The 16,726-nt window shown below is 33.4% G+C and overlaps 2 protein-coding genes across 2 annotated transcripts in view; both read right to left on the reverse strand.

Moving 5' to 3' along the window:
* The window catches only part of LOC141295207 (nesprin-1-like), a 42,482-nt gene extending 32,758 nt beyond the window's left edge, over positions 1-9,724 (reverse strand). Inside the window, exons 1-16 of the mRNA XM_073826409.1 lie at positions 9,637-9,724; positions 9,281-9,481; positions 9,015-9,188; positions 7,680-7,811; positions 7,386-7,582; positions 7,166-7,298; positions 5,639-5,821; positions 5,379-5,528; positions 5,020-5,196; positions 3,720-3,875; positions 3,466-3,621; positions 3,189-3,359; positions 2,545-2,678; positions 1,309-1,513; positions 1,013-1,195; positions 794-940 (exon numbers count right to left, since the gene is read on the reverse strand). Of these exons, the coding sequence (XP_073682510.1) occupies positions 794-940; positions 1,013-1,195; positions 1,309-1,513; positions 2,545-2,678; positions 3,189-3,359; positions 3,466-3,621; positions 3,720-3,875; positions 5,020-5,196; positions 5,379-5,528; positions 5,639-5,821; positions 7,166-7,298; positions 7,386-7,582; positions 7,680-7,811; positions 9,015-9,188; positions 9,281-9,460 (2,478 nt within the window). The 5' untranslated portion in view covers positions 9,461-9,481; positions 9,637-9,724. The remainder of the gene's footprint in view (positions 1-793; positions 941-1,012; positions 1,196-1,308; positions 1,514-2,544; positions 2,679-3,188; positions 3,360-3,465; positions 3,622-3,719; positions 3,876-5,019; positions 5,197-5,378; positions 5,529-5,638; positions 5,822-7,165; positions 7,299-7,385; positions 7,583-7,679; positions 7,812-9,014; positions 9,189-9,280; positions 9,482-9,636) is intronic.
* LOC141296270 (nesprin-1-like) overlaps positions 9,574-16,726 on the reverse strand; it is a 100,898-nt gene continuing 93,745 nt past the window's right edge. The window contains exons 98-105 of the mRNA XM_073827534.1: positions 15,659-15,793; positions 15,382-15,482; positions 15,129-15,282; positions 13,501-13,632; positions 13,210-13,359; positions 11,205-11,414; positions 11,027-11,128; positions 9,574-9,756 (exon numbers count right to left, since the gene is read on the reverse strand). Of these exons, the coding sequence (XP_073683635.1) occupies positions 9,574-9,756; positions 11,027-11,128; positions 11,205-11,414; positions 13,210-13,359; positions 13,501-13,632; positions 15,129-15,282; positions 15,382-15,482; positions 15,659-15,793 (1,167 nt within the window). The remainder of the gene's footprint in view (positions 9,757-11,026; positions 11,129-11,204; positions 11,415-13,209; positions 13,360-13,500; positions 13,633-15,128; positions 15,283-15,381; positions 15,483-15,658; positions 15,794-16,726) is intronic.

Below are 16,726 nucleotides of genomic sequence, written 5' to 3' on the forward strand. Positions count from 1 at the left end.
TTTATTAGATTTTCAGATTTTATTTTTTGATTATTTTTTGTAATTTTGTTATGCAAGTTAATGATTTAAATTAATTTTTAATTGAATTACTGATTTTTATTTCAGCTTAATTTCTTTATTTTGGTATTATTTATATACTACTGTTGTATTTATTAATATTACTATTCAGCTTTTAATTTTAGAGATTTTTATATTTTCATTTTAGTTTAATTTTTAGTAATTTTGTTATGCGAGTTAATGATTTTAATCTATTTTTAATTTAAATTGTATTTTTATTTTTAGATGCATTTCAAATTTATTTTGGTATTATTGATATATCACAATAGTATGTATTAACATTTTGAAATAGCTTTTATTTTTAGATTTTCAGATTTTAATTTTAGTTAAATTTTTTAGTATTTTGTTATGTGCATAAATTTAAAATTAACATTTTTATTTCAGCTTTATATCAAATATGTTATATTGGTATTATTTATATACTACCATAGTAATTATCAATATTTTGACTTATTATGACTTATAATTTTTATTTATTTATTTATTTGTAATTAATTAATTATTAATTATTTATTTAAATTTTAGTTTTAAGAATTTTTATATTTTCAGCTCAAACTTATTTTATTTGCCAAGGCAGCATTTCTAATGTGTGTGTTTTTTTTTTTTTTTTGTCTAATATTTAGATGTTATTTTTATTTCAGCTTTTTTTTTTACATTTTTAGTGAACCACAACTCTGATCTAATCTTTTCATATTCCAGGCATCCCAGCATAATTTATCCATTCAATCTTGCATACCTTCAGTTCCTCCATGCGGTCCCGTATCAATGACTGGTCAGAGGAACCATTTGGATCCTGACCTTTCAGAATCTCCTCAGCTTCCACGATCCACCGGGACAGAGAGTCCAACTGCTCATTAAACGTCTCATAATCCCGAACTCCAGCCTGAGGAAATAAACAACCCTCAGTACCAAATACTAAAACACTCTCAAACACTGAATGATGTTCTTCACTCACCTGCAGCGTCACCTGCTGTCGGGTCAGGCTCTGCTCTACAGCACTGAGGCGTTGAGTGAGAGACAGGTGGTCAGACTGGATGGAGGCCGCAGCTGATGTGTCCACCTGCTGTTTGAGTTGCTCTCCCAGCTCCAATAAAACTTGCAGAGATGCCTGGACGGGAGCCTGAGAGCGCAGCAGCTCCTGAGGGAACATTTTACTTACATATGACTTGCATTAACACAGTTTACCATGCTTTGCGGTTTTTCCTTGTTAAAGCGAACTGAACCAAGAAGAAAATGCAACATTGCACTCACAGCACAGTCTTGAATCCAGGTGGACACTTCCTCCTCTGTGATGTCTTTGAGGCTGGCTGTCTTCAGCATCTGGTTTGCTTTCTCCTCTAGTGTCTGGACGCTGGAGTCGCTCTGTCCATAAAGATCTTTATAGCTCTGCCACAGCTGCAGGAGAGCCTTACTGCTCTTCAGACGCTCCACGATCTCCTCCTGCAGACTGTTCCACCTGAATACCACAAAACACACACTTCCGTTACATCAAGCTCACTCACAAAACCACTCAAGCCAAAATGACTTTGCATTTGCAAACTGAAATGCTTGCAGTTTGGATTCAGTTGATACATTTGTCATTGTATTCTTAAGCTTGAAGGGTTATAGTTTACCCAAAAATGAAAATTAGCCCATGATTTGCCCTCAAGGTATCCTAGGTCTTATTTCAGATGAATCCAATCGGAGTTATATTAAAAATTGCACTGGCTCTTCCAAGCTTTATAATGACACTGGGCAAGTGGTTTTGTTCAACAGTCCAAAAGAAGTCCAATGAAGTGCATCCATTCATAATAAAAAGTGCCTCACACAGCTCCAGGGGGTGAATATAGGCCTTCTGTATCCAAATTTAAAATGTTGTAAACACTTTTTTTCTAGCCGTTCCGGGCAGATGACATAGGACATATGCATAGCCAAAGTGCCGAACACGGAAGCACAGAGGAGAGAGCAAAACAAAACGAGGATTTGTAAAGAAAAATGTCTAAGGATTTCGATATAAGCCAAGCGGAATACGGTTTTCCTTTGCTAAAGTAAAGAAACTTTGCTTCCTTTACTCCTGTAAACAAATGTTGGTTTTCACAAGACTCGAAGCGGCTTGCACACACAAAAGTTGGTGCCAGCTAGAAAAAAGTTTCACCAATTTTAATATGAATATTTTTCTTACAAAAATGCATTGATTAGTTACAGAAGGCCTTTATTTAGCCACATTTTTATTATGGATGGATGCACTTTATTGGACTTCTTTTGGACTGTTGAACAAAAACACCCACCCACTGCCATTATAAAGCTTGGAAGCCTGGACAATTTTTGACGTACCTCTGATTGGATTCGACTGAAAGAAGAAAGTCATATACACCTAGGATGCCTTGAGGGTGAGTAAATCATGGGCTAATTTAAATTTTTGGGTGAACTAACTCTTAAGTAAGAACTATATACTGTGACAGTATCATGGTACATATATATATATATAAAAAAGACTGAAAAACGCACCTGGCGTTAATGTCTTTTAGCGTGTTATTGAGTGTCTCAGACACAGATGGGTGGCACTCCTCCAGAAGCTGATGTGTAACTGATCCGAACTTTCTCAGACTGCTCTCTTGTTTCTCAAGCTCCTCCTGCAGGTTCTACAGATGCCAGAGAAGGAATATGAGACATTTTTTGACTTCAGATCGACAAGTGACCCTGGACCACAAAACCAGTCATAAGGGGCAATTTTTGAAATTAATTTATTTATCATCTGAAAGCTGAATAAGCTTTCTATTGATGTATGGTTTGTTAGGATAGGACAATATTTGACCCAGATACAACTGTTTGAAAATCTGGAATGTGAAAGTGCAAAAAATCTAAATACTGAGAAAATCGCCTTTAAAGTTGTCCAAAATAAGTTCTTGGCAATGCATATTACTAATCAGAAATTAAGTTTTGATATATTTATGGTAGGAAATGTACAAAATATCTTCATGGAACATGATCTTTACCTAATGTCCTAATGATTTTTGGCATAAAAGAAACATTGATAATTTTGACCCATTCAGTGTAGTTTTAGTTATTGCCACAAATATACCCGTGCTACTTAAGACTGGTTTTGTGGTCCAGTGTCACATAATTTGTAGATGCACTGGAACTTTCTTTACCTGTAAACTCTCCACCTGTAGGCGTGAAGCCTCCAGAGATCCTGTGAGCAGACGGTAGCGGGACACAGAGTACCGTCCCTCTGTCATGTAGCCGTTAATCTCTTCAGATGCTTGTTTGTATTGACTCCACTTGTCCTGGACAGACTTCAGGTTGATCTTGAGCTGTCCGATCTGAGTGACAGAAATACAAAGACAATTTAAATGCAGAAGCCTACATACAAACACTAGAACCATATATAAATTCTTGTAATTATGGTCTAATAAAAACAGCAAATACCAAGTGGTCCAGATTGGCCCATGTGTTATTCAAGGCTTGCAGAGACTCCATGACAACAGCACAGGCCTCGTCGGTCTTATTTTGGACGAGAGCACAAGCCTGTTCTTCCACTCTCTCCACCTCCCTCTCTTTCTCCTTCACCATCTCCTCCATCTCCTGATGTAACATGTCAGAAATAGACAGAATATTTGTATTGCAGTCGTGGAGGTCATGCTAAACAAAATAAGACTGTGTGTTTGGTCAAATGGTCAAACCTGGCAGTCTTTCAGTGCATTCTGCACGGAGGATAAGTTCTCAATTCTCTGTTTTCTCTTGAGTCTGTCCTCCTGAGAGTTCAGCCATGTCTGAAGAGTCTGAACTTTACCCTCATATTCAACCCAGGATTCCAACAGGCCTTCCAGATATTGTACCTGAAACAACAAAAAAATAACATTTAATAGAATTATACAACACATTTTATGATACAATTTAGTAAAGGTATTATCAATATCGTGGTATTACGATAGCAAAACTGTCTCGATGTCATCATGGTCACATGACGATATGAAACAGATCTTCCGGGCCAAAAGTGTAGTTTTTAAAATATATTTAAACTTCTTATTTTAACATAAAAGGTCTTACAAGTTGCACTTTGGGCCATTATGCTTTAGCACAGTATCTGTCAAATGGACTAAAAATAAAAGCACAATATGGTTCAATCCCTTCAAGTCTGTTCTTGCTGCGTGTTTCAAAGTGAAGCGTGCACTTCGTTCAGGCGATCAGCTCGTGATCCGGTGTTTTCCGCACCTCAGAACGGCTCAGTTCACAGTGAACACAGTAAACTCGTTTATTGCATGTGCTGTGAGTTTACAGCCACCAGTTATGCTTTATTTTTGCGTCAGATGATTACGGCATTTCACTAGATTTGTAGTGAGAGACGTTTTTGTACTGAATCTGGAATTTTCCATCAAAATAAAAGCTCTCCTGTCATTTCCGTCAAAATAAAAGCTTAAAAGTGTAGTATGAATTGACAGCTAGCGGTTTAAATGGGTATCGTTACTGCAGTCCAAATCCAATTATTATTATTATATTCTAATTTGTTTGGCTTCCTAAAACACTAGTGTGAATGTAATTTTAGACTGAGACAGTATAGCACAACTAAAAAGAGGGTTGAGGTCCCTTTAAAGTTCAGGTACAAGTCAATTCACTGACTTTTTTCTGTCTTAAGTTTTCTTAGTTAAAAACATTTGGTTGGAGCTCTTTATTTTGAACTTTCAAAGTGCATTAGATAGAATAATTTTACTTTAAAATGCACAAAATTAAAACATTTTTCAATGTCTTAATTTGTCTTTTTTTTAATATCACAATAAATATTGTGACTTCATATTGAGATATTATGGTATCGTGAGATTTTGATATCGTCACATCCCTACAATTTAGCAGTCATGCACCGAACAGTAACACTAATTTCATAACACTATTTATAGAACAGCTCAGAATTAAATTACCTACCAAAAGTCTGACTGGAGTTTGTAAAGTGTATATAGTATATATGAGCTGCAACTGAGGTCTCACCCTCTCTGTGATACGTGTCTGCAGTATCTGCCAGTGGCAGTTCATAGCGCCAAGTTTCTCTGCAAAATCAGTTTTATCGCTGCGTTTGCTCTCCACTTCTGCACCGCTCATCTGGAGCACTGACTGATTCACAAAGTCCACAGTCAGCTGTTTGCAGTTCACATCCACTCTGAAGCCCTACAGGAAGTAGAGGACAACAACAAGGAGAAAACAGCAATTACACACAAAAAATTTAAGACTTCTGATAGACTTCTAAAATCCAGTCGAACCAACAGATTCCTTAGGAAAAGGATCGGCCACTTAAATACGATAGACCTTTTGTAGACTCTAAAAGGTATATAAAAGGTAAATGATGTCACCTTGTATCGTTGCAGGTAGTCTTGAATGACCTTTGATCCAACAGCCCCTTTGAGATTCTCCTCATCTTCTTCTATCACTCTCTCCATCAATGAAATCCAGTTCACAAGCTCAGCGATAGCATGACGGGACGCCAGCTTATCCATCTGAGACTAAAACAACAAAAATGTATCTTTAAAAGATGAAGGAACTAAGAAACCCAGAAATGAAACTAATCCAATTTGTTGAAGCCTGTTTAGTAAGCATGCGTGCTGGTCAGTACCTGGTGAAGTTTCTCTTGAACTACGGGAATGCGGGCGAGCAGTTCGGACCACTGAGAGTCCAGATGGGTGAGTTCAGACCGCAGGGATGCGGTGTCCATTTTCTTGAGTCTGAGCAATTGGTTTCCCTCGTTCAGGACCGAGGTTTTCAGACTGGAGCGGCTCTCTACCTCCTTACTGAACTCCTGTACAGAAGAAAAGACGATGTATGAAACAACATGTATCGGTACTTCCTTATGGACATGCAAAGATATAAATAAAAGATATTAGTAATTATAATTCTTAATTAAAGCTTCTTTTGAAACTATTTTTCACTGGCAAAACATCCAACTGTGAATATACAAGTATTATGTTATAATTATAGATTATTAAAATATAAAATAAAATACAATACAAACATGTAAAAAATTAATAAATAAACTAAATATGGGCTGATACACTAGGATAGGCTCCAGCATCCCCACAACCCTACATGGGACCAGCAGTTTGGAGAATGAATGAATAAATGGAAAGTAAAACTAAACTGGCTCCAGCATTCTTGAAACTCTAAAATAAAAATGGATAAAATAAAATAAAACAAAATTGGATAAAAAAATAAAATACAATAGAACTGGATAAAGTAAAATAAAATAAATAAAATAAAAACAAATCTGGATTAAATAAAATTAGATAAAATAAACAAAAATAAAATTGGATAAAATAAAATAAGACTGGATCAAATAAAATAAAATAAATATTGGACAAAATAAAGTAAAAATAAAATTGGATTAAATAAAACAAAACTGGATAAAATAAAATTTGTTAAAATAAGATTGGATTAAACAAAATTGGATTAAATAAACTAAATAAAGTAAAATTGGATCAAACAAAATAAAATAAATATTGGATAAAATAAAAATAGATAAACGAAAAATAAATAAAATAAAACAAAATTGGATAAAATACAACAAAATTGGATAAAGTAAAATAAAATAAAATTGGATAAAATAAAAATGGATAAAATAAAAATGGATAAAATAAAATAAAACAAAATTGGATAAAATTAAATACAATAGAATTGGATAAAGTAAAATAAAATAAAACTGGATCAAATCAAACAAAATTGGATGAAACAAAATTGGATAAAATAAAGTAAAATAAGATTGGATGAAATAAAATACAATAAAATTGGATAAAGTAAAAATAAAACTGGATTAAATAAAACAAAACTTTGTTAAAATAAAATTGGATGAAATAAAATTTGATAAAATAAAATAAATATAATATAAAAGATAAGATAAAAATAAAGATAAGATAAAAATGGTTAAAATAAAATACAATAAAATCGGATAAAGTAAAATAAAATAAAATTGGATCAAATAAAACAACTGGATAAAATAAAATTGCATAAAATAAAATTGGATCAAATAAAATCACTAGCAAAGCTTGGACCAGTATGGTTTTCTAGTAAAACTGGTTGACCAAATGTACCAACATCCCAAACACATTCCCAGCGTGTGATTTCTTGCACTGAACCAGTCTGAACTAACCAGAAAAGCAGATAGTTGATCTTTAACAGTCTCTAGTTCCTGAGGACCAGCAACGAACTGTGTGTTCCAGAACTCCAAGCGTTTCAGAGCTTCCTGTAGCCAGCAACTCAGTTCCCCAGACTCCTGTTTATACCTGTAACAGTCAAGCACATCTCGTCATGAAGATTATCAAATAAAATATATAAATAAATGCATCAGTCTAAAAAAAATAGCTCCTGACTTGGTTGAGTGTTTCAATGTGGATTCCAGGTTCTGTAGCTCCTTATTAATCTTGGTGGAGTTGTTGAGCCAGTGCTCGCCCAAAAGAGTGAGCTGGTTCTCCAGGCTGGAGCAGCTCACATCTGACAGAAGATGCTTCCCTTCCTCCAGCACCTGATGAAGCTTGTGTTGGTGCTCTGTCAGACTGGCTTTAAGGGCCTAAGGTGATGATTATGAAAGGTCAGATTGAAAATGTGTTCAGATACTGTAGAATATCTAACAAGACATGTTGAAGATTCATTATTTCATTACATACTTGATAAAGCTCTATTCTTTCTTTCAGTCTCTCCTCTGTCTCCTCCACCAGGCCAACAGTCGGCTGACTGCCCTCCACAGCCTCTAGCAATCGGTACAGTGTCTGGTAGTCCGAAACTAGATGACTCCACGTCTGATAAAGGCAAAATAATTTGTAATAATTTGAAATATTACTACCATTCAAAAGGTTAGGGCTGGTAGGATTTTTTTGAAAGTCTCTTATGCTTATGAAAACTGCATTTATTTGATCAAAATTGCAACAAAAACAAAATAAAATTTGAAATATTATTAGCATTTAAACTAACCATTTTATATTTGAATATTTTGTAAAATGTAATTTATTTCTGTAAAGCAAAGCTGAATTTTCAGCATCATTACTCCAGTCTTCAGTGTCACATGATCCTTCAGAAATTATTCTAATGTGACCCTGGACCACAAAACCAGTCTTAAGTCGCTGGGGTATATTTGTAGCAATAGCCAAAAATACATTGTATGGGTCAAAATTATTGATTTTTCTTTTATGCCAAAAATCATTAGGAAATTAAGTAAAGATCATGTTCCATGAAGATTTTTTGTAAAATTCCTACTGTAAATATATCAAAATGTAATGTTTGATTAGTAATATGCATTGTTAAGAACTTAATTTGGAGAACTTTAAAGGTGATTTTCTCAGTATTTAGATTTTTTTGCACCCTCAGATTCCAGATTTTCAAATAGATGTATCTCGGACAAATAATGTCATATCCTAACAAACCATATATCAATAGAAAGCTTATTTATTGAGCTTTCAGATGACATATACATCTCAGTTTTGTAAAATTTAACCTTATGACTGGTTTTGTGGTCCAGGGTCACATATGTTAATTTGCTGCTAAAGAAATATTTCTTTTTATTATCAGTGTTGAAAACAATTGTGCTGCTTATTTCTGTGGAGACTAGGATATATTTTTTACACAAAGTTTCAGAATTAACAAAGAAAATATATTTTTTTTACTTCACTTTTTAAAAGAATTAAAAAAAAAAAAAAATTTAAAAGCAACAATGGAAAAAAAAGTACAAAAATTAGTTCAATATACTTTTCATAAGTTGAATTTTAGGGGTTAGGGTTCGGGACAGCCACCTCCCAATTGCAAATACCCAGTAAATGATGATTTTATATATATTAAGCTTACTTATATTTTAAATATTATTGTGGGTTTTAATAGATAATAGAAGGATCTTAATAAACATCTAAGATTTGAATATTAAATGCTTTTTAAATGTGTTTTTTGGTTGTAGGACAGCAGTTTTCACCTGTAGAATGGCCCATATATAAACTTGACCAAAATCATGTTACCTCTGAGATGCATTCCAGCTCAACTCCTTTTTTGTGCGCTTGCTTAAGCACATCCTGAGCCCGAGCTAGTGTCTCCTCCAGAGTCTGACGCTCGCGTGGCAAAACAAAGGCACTGATTTTTTTGTAGAACGTCTCGGTGAGGACCATGTGCCACTCTAAACCTTGGAAAAATTCCTGGAAATAAAACATTTGGGAATACGTGAGCATCAGAAGGATGTGCACAACCTTCCAGACAAACACAAGATGCATTTCAGAGTTTGGTGTACCTTGTGTTTGTCTAGAAGGTTGTGCACGTCCTCAACTGAGCTGGCAATCATCTTCTGGTCAGCGTTCATCTTATCCTGGGCTGTGTCCACCAGATCAATTAGATCCTGGAGAACTCGCTCATACTGATTCTTCAGTGCCATATTCTGGTTCAGTCCGCTCCGTCGAGAGCCCACTGTCATCACCAGTTCTTCATAAGCATCCTGTCAAACACACACATGGACGACTTTGAGAAGACTAAGGTATTTCATTTCTAAACCATTATAACTTGGGACTACTTGATTTAATTCTGTTTTTAGAGTACTTGAGAAGACAAAAGTGTTTGACAGATTCGTGGATGCCATTGATTGGTTGTTACCTGTAGCTTCAGCAGCTCATTGGTGGAAAATTGGTCCAGCTGTAGCTCCGCCCCTCTGGCTTTCAGCTCTGTTATTCTGTGCTCAAAGTCTTTCAGCGTCTCCTCTGCCTCTGCAATGGTCTGTCAGAACAAAAGTGAGTTCACAGCATTATGACTGGATAAAAACTGTTATGCAGTTCATTAACTAAAATTAAAAAGTAAGACTATTATTTAAATTTTCTAATCTAATCTAAACTTTATGTTAATGAAATAAAGCCACATAAATAAATGAAACATTTTAACTTGACTGAAATAAATTAAGATTAAGTGCTAAAATGACTAAATCTGAAATATAAATAAATTAAATTTTAATATAAATGTAAAAACTTAAAACTAATAAAAATGACAAAACAACACAAAAAAACGTAAAATTAAAATGAAAAGTAAAAATATAAAAATATTCAAAATATTAATACTATAATAGTATATAAATGAAACAAACACTGGGATGCTACTGCAATCGCTGTTAAAGGAGAAGTTCACTTCTAGAACAAAAATGTACAGATCGTTCTTCGATCAGTTGTAAAGACTGTGCTTTTTAAGGAAAATATTCCAGGATTTCTCTCCATATAATGGACTTCAATGGTGCCCCCGAGTTTGAACTTCCAAAATGCAGTTTAAATGCAGCTTCAAAGGAATTTAAAGGATCCCAGCCGAGGAAGAAGGGTCTTATCTAGTGAAACAATCTGTAATTTTGTAAAAAAAAAAAAAAAAAAAAATTAATAAATAGCTCTGAGTGTACTCTGTGTATTCCAGTTCAATACAGTATGTCAAAAAACTCCCATCTCATTTTCTCCTCAAACTTCAAAATCGCCCTACATCGCTATTTTGCCTTTTTTTCTAAAGTGCTTTTATCTTCCTTGCACATTCAAACACTGGGTTGGAACTTCTGCAGCGATGTAGGACGGATTTGGAGGACAAAATGAGATGGGAGTTTCTGGGCATACCCTAACTGTCTTAAACCAGAATACATAGAGTTGACGCAGAGCTAGACAAGACGAGCATTTGAGGTTAAATAGTATATAAATTGTAAATTTTTTCAGAAAATAACTGTTCGATTCGCTAGACAAGACCCTTCTTCCTCAGCTGGGATCATTTAGAGCACTTTGAAGCTGCATTTAAACTGCATTTTGGAAGTTTAAACTCACGGGCACCATAGAAGTCCACCATATAGAGAGAAATCCTGGAATATTTTCCTCAAAAAACATAATTTCTTTACGACTAAAAAAGAAGACACGAACATCTTGGATGACAAGGGTTTTTGTTCTGGAATTTAACTTTGTCTAATAACGAAATACAATTAGCAATTACCCAATGCATTAATTAGCAATCAAGAACTATTTTTTCTTACTTCAATCTGTTTAGTCGTTGTGTGGTCAAGAACTCCTGCCATTTTCTGGATAATCTGGAACTTGCTTTCACTAAGCGCTGTAAAGAGATGCTGCAACTCCGTCTGAAAAGAAACAGGAACTGAGATGATGTTGCAGTGTTGCATTAATATACAGAACTGAATGGTGTCTGATTCCCACCTGGAAAGCTGTGAGCTCCCGCATTCGGCTCCTCATGGTGTCACAGCGGCGGTCCAGCGCCGAGTCCAAAGCTCCCAGGCGTCGAGTCAGACAGTCGAGGGTGTCTTTCATCAGGGTCTGCTCTTCCTCAGATAGTCCCACAGAGCCGCCTATCAACCCCTCGCTGTGGCTGACCTGCCTCGTCACCTCCGTCACTTCTTTTCCCAGTGTCTGTGAGGTAAGCAAGGAAGTGTTTGTCCATTTTAACTTCACTAAAACTTAAGATTTATACACACTGCAAAAAATGCTTTTCTTACTTAGATTTTCTTGTCTTGTTTCAAGCCAAAATATCTAACAATTCTTAAATCAAGACAGACAGGAAAAAATGTTCAGTAAGAAAGAACATGCAGAAAACAAGATTATTTTTCTTACCCCATTGGCAGATTATTTTGCTTGTTTCAAGCAAAAACACACTTAGTTATGACTTGTTTTTACTGAAAATAAGAAAATAATTTTTACTTGTCTAGAAAATCCTTCTTGATCTAAGAATTTTTAGATATTTTGGCTGGAAACAAGACAAAAAGTCTAAGTAAGAAAAGCATTGTTTGCAGTGCACACAGTCAAACCTAAATTTATTCAGACACTTTCAACATTTTTCACATTATCACAGTTTATTCATTGTTATTAAAAAAGGTAATAAAATATGACAAGAACTTAAGAGTTAAACTGTGTCAGAACAAATTCATCTTGATAATGTCAAAAAACTTTGATAGGTATGTAATGGACTACAATCAACCAACTGCACAACTATCAATACTTTGTTGAGCAATTACCAAGCAATGCTTAATTTTCTTCAGATTGTGGTGTAAAAAGGTTGCATTAGCAATGAAAGTCACTTAAGAAAAAACATGGTCAGGTCAAAGTGTCTGAATAATTTTTGGTCCCAATTTTTTTTTTTTTTTTTACACTATATGAAGAAATTTGGGGTATAATATGTCACAGTTTACTTTATTTTGCTATCCTCACCCACTACTAAAAAAATATATTTATATATCTGGTGTCTGAATATTTTTTAAATTGTTCATTTTGATTTGACTGTACATTCATGCATTATCCGATGCTTTTATCCAATGGCGAAGCATAAGCAATTCATCAAAGTGCCAACAAAATTCACAGTACACAAAGTCACGTTGTAAAGGTAAAATGCTCTTTATTTAATTCTACACCTGTCTATAGTTTTACTTTGTTATTAGCAAGTACTATTTAAAATACTATTTTTATATAAATACTTTAAAATATTAGAAACTATTTTTGAATAAAACTGTAGAATAATATATTAGAAAAAAATTAAACTAAATTAAAAAAATTAACGTAAAAAAACAAAGTTAAATTAGGTTAAGTTAGAGCTATAATGAAATATTAAGCATTTAACAAAATTACTAAATCTTCTTAAAAATTCTCAAAATATTAATAAATACATTAATAGAGCATAAATAATACTAAAGCAACATTAACTATTAGGGATGGTTAAGTACTTAAGCATTTCTATAAACAGATGGAAAACAGTGACCTAAAAATGGTCTCTAATTACTGTCCCTAATTAAAATAACAAATTTAATTATACTAGATAGTGTCTAAAAATAATAGAAATTATATTAAAAGTACTAGAATGTGTCTCTAATTAAACTTACCAATAATATAATAAATAATAATTTTATAATTTTAAAATTATTATTATTTATTAATAATAATTTTAAAATTGTAAAGTATATTTTTTAAGTAATTTAATAATTTCATGTAACTTTTGTAAAGATAAACATTTCTAAAAAATCGTATAAAGACTACTGGGATGCATTTCTATTTCTATGTGAAATACCAACTGATTCTAAACTATAATATTCTTAAGTGTACAAATGTCTCTAATAAAAAAAAATAATAGGATTTGGCTTTCTCCAGGAAGAAGGCTAGTGTCTGTCTCATAGGAATCAGTTATTATCTAGCAAAATTTGGCTTCCAATGTTCAGACCTCATGGTTGGAGAGCTGGGTCTCAGCGTTCTCCGTCAGCAGCGCAGGGCCAGAAAACAGTGTGTTCTCCACATCATCCACCCAAGAGGACGTAGCTGTGACTGCTGAATAAAGCTGCTGCTCCATCAGAATGACCTCTTTCTCTGTGGCCTACAGAAACAATCAAACATTACATAATATTTACCATGACACCAACAACAAACGCATGTCAGTATGCTAAACTGTCAAATTAGGCAACTCAAATCATTTTAGTGATTTTACCATGGTTAAGGGTTGTAATAATGTGTCTACCTGAGGGGTCATTTCCTGTATTGTCTGACTAAATCCATTGTGCAGGGACATCAGGCTGGTCTTGTCCTGGACGTGAGTCTCTCTCTTATAAACCGGGGCTGCGGTCTTCACACAAGCAGTTCTGGAGTAAAACTGTTTGAAAATATAAAACTTTTACAAAACAATCCACTAACAGAGGCAGTTTCCTCTTATTACAACATATATGCAGCTCCAGTTATGCAAGAATATCCCCTGAAGGCAGCCAGGCAGCAAAAAGAATAGTGTTAAAGTTTAAAGGAAAATGATAGTTGAAAACTCAAATATGGAAAGAAAGAGGGAGAGGGAGACTAATAGTAATGCAACACAGATTAATAAAAAGATTTACGAGAGAAAAGATTTTGTCATTTCGAGGAAATGCGTGAACTGCTCAAATATACAGTATATCATTAAAGCAACGTAGCTTTAGATAAGCGTCTGCCAAATGCAAATGTAAATGTAAGTTCAGTATGCGGATTAAGAAGAGTATCAAATGTCAGGTATCAAGTTTGTAAAAACAAATGATTTTTTTAATATGCATCGCCATTTAAAAGTTTGGGATCAGTAAGATTTTTAATGCTTTTTAAAGAGGTTTCTCAAAAGATCAAAAATACAGAAAAATACTGAAATATTATTCCAAATTAAAATATCAGTTGTCTATTTTAATATACTGTAAAATATTATTTATTTCTCTGATGCAAAGCTGAATTTTCATCAGCCATTACTCCAGTCTTCAGTGTCACATGATCCTTCAGAAATCATTCTAATGTGCTGATTTATTATCAGTGTTAAAAACAGTTGTGCTGCTTAATATTTTTTTGGAACCTGTGATACTTTTGATGAATAAAAAGCTAAGAAGAACAGTATTTATTCAAAATAAAAATTCTTTTATAAGAATATAAGTCTTTACTATCACTGTTTATCAATTTATTGCTGAATAAAAGTATTATTGATTTCTTTCAAAGAAAGAAAAAAAAACTTTAAACGGTAATGTACACAAATACAACATATTTCTATTTTAAATAAATGCTGTTCTTTTTCATGTTTTATTCATCAAAGAATCCTAAAAATATTAAGCAGCACATTTTTTTTCCAATATTGATAATAAATCAGCATATTAGAATGATTTCTGAAGGATCATGTGACACTGAAGATTGAAAGTAATGATGCTAAAAATTCAGCTTTGCATCACAGTAATAAATCCATTTATTATACTTTCTAAGAGTTAGTTATTTGTCATCTGCTTCCATCCATTTCAGTTAAGTGAACTAGTGATAGGAGAAGAAAGCTTTTTGAAACTTTAAATCAAATGAAACACTTGCTTCTAAAATGATTCATTATTTCGCAGAGCTCAAAAATGCTGGTCAAAATGGTGTAAAAGCAACAAAAACTAAGCCCGAACATGCCTAAAAGCACATTTAAGATCAACTGCAGATGATTTACTGAAAGTATAATCTATTAAATGCAATTAACAAATCAAATATCACTAAATATGAAATTTTTGTATAATTTGTGTCTTTTATTCATTTGTAAGGCTTGTTTTAAAAGCATCATGAAGCAGTGTTTTGAAAAAGCCAGTCACTAATGTGAACACTTTAATGAAGTCAACATACCGGTTGTTTGCTGTCTTGCTCCAGTGTGTTCATAAGAAGCTGTAATTTAGTGGCCATGTCTTTTTTCAGACTTTCCCATCTCTTTCTCCTCTGCTTCTTTGTGGCCTGAATGTCTCCCTCCTGCTCTACACCAGGCGAGAGGATCTCTGTCGCACTGCAGAACATTTGACAGACAGAACTGTGAAGAGAAAATCAGAGATGTAAAAGTTTGAGGGAAAAAAGATATTGCAGAAAGATGTGAGAAAAATGATACCTGGCTCTGACGGGTGACGCTTGCTGAGTGAGTATTTCCTCTCCACGACTCGCTACAGATTTCAACAGCTTCTTCTGCTCTGCAAGTTGCTCTTCAAGCTCCTGAATTAACAGAAAATTATATATTTTTTTATTTAACAAATGCTTTCTTATTAAATGCAACTTACAGTAGACTACTAAAAGTTCAGTCCAACTGGAGGCCATAGTTGTTATAGTTCTAGATCCACTGTTTTATCATTCAAAACCTAACAACCCTCTTTTTGTAAAATATAATCTACCTTTTGTTTCTGGAGGGTGTCCTGGTGCTGTAGGCTGCGTGTGGAGCGGGCCTGGGCCAGCCAATCTTGCATGTTTGGACTCTGGGAGAGACTTGAGTCTGATTCACTCGAGTCTGATGGCTCCTTAAAGGAATCCTGCAGGAGAGGGAAAACATTAGTACTTACCAAAAAACACACTGCTGAAACTGAATCATGATCATAAAATCAAATGATCAACAGATCATTAATCAAATCTTCAGTCTTCATCTGCAATATTCTTATATATAGCAGAAAAAAAGGAAGCCATGCAGGAGATTGTCACATTCAGACTAAACCCAGTGCTGCTGAATTATTCCGCACATAGAGTGACAAGCAAAAAAAGCTGTAATATATTATTATTACGCTTGCTCTTTGAGGGCCTTTCAACTCCTCCCAAATTAAAGTCGCCTGCAGGACATAAAAGACAAAATGTTTAAAGACGAAAAGAATCTCACAAAGAAACAAGTTTTGGTCATATTTTATTTTATCATAGAATAACCATTTTATTTTTATAAAACATATTTTATATTATGTTTATTTTAATATTTTAACATTATTAATTGGGCAACAATTAATCACAGTTTTTTTATATAATATTTATTATGTATATATAAATACACACATAAAATATTTACATGTATTTACATGTATATCTATATTTGTATAAGTTTTATCATATGTAAATATATATAATATATAAACATAACATATTTTTCTTACATATATACATGCATGTGTGTGTATTTATATATAAATAAATATAAAATATATACAGTACATACACGTATATTATGTACACAAAATCTTTTATTTTGGATGTGATTAATCATGATTAATCATTGCCCAGGACTATTAATATTATAAACATATTATAAAAAAATATATTTTATTTTAATAAATGCTATTTTTGCTATACTGAGTTTGTCTGCATTGAGATATTGTTTTTATTTACATTTCAAAATCCTGAATATAACTGTACTTAATAACTGTTTTAAAAAATAAGATCAGTTTTTCTACAAAAAGTTTTATAGAAAACATTACAGTTTTTAA

This window comes from Garra rufa, chromosome 21 (assembly GCF_049309525.1).
Source record: "Garra rufa chromosome 21, GarRuf1.0, whole genome shotgun sequence".
Taxonomy (NCBI): domain Eukaryota; kingdom Metazoa; phylum Chordata; class Actinopteri; order Cypriniformes; family Cyprinidae; genus Garra; species Garra rufa.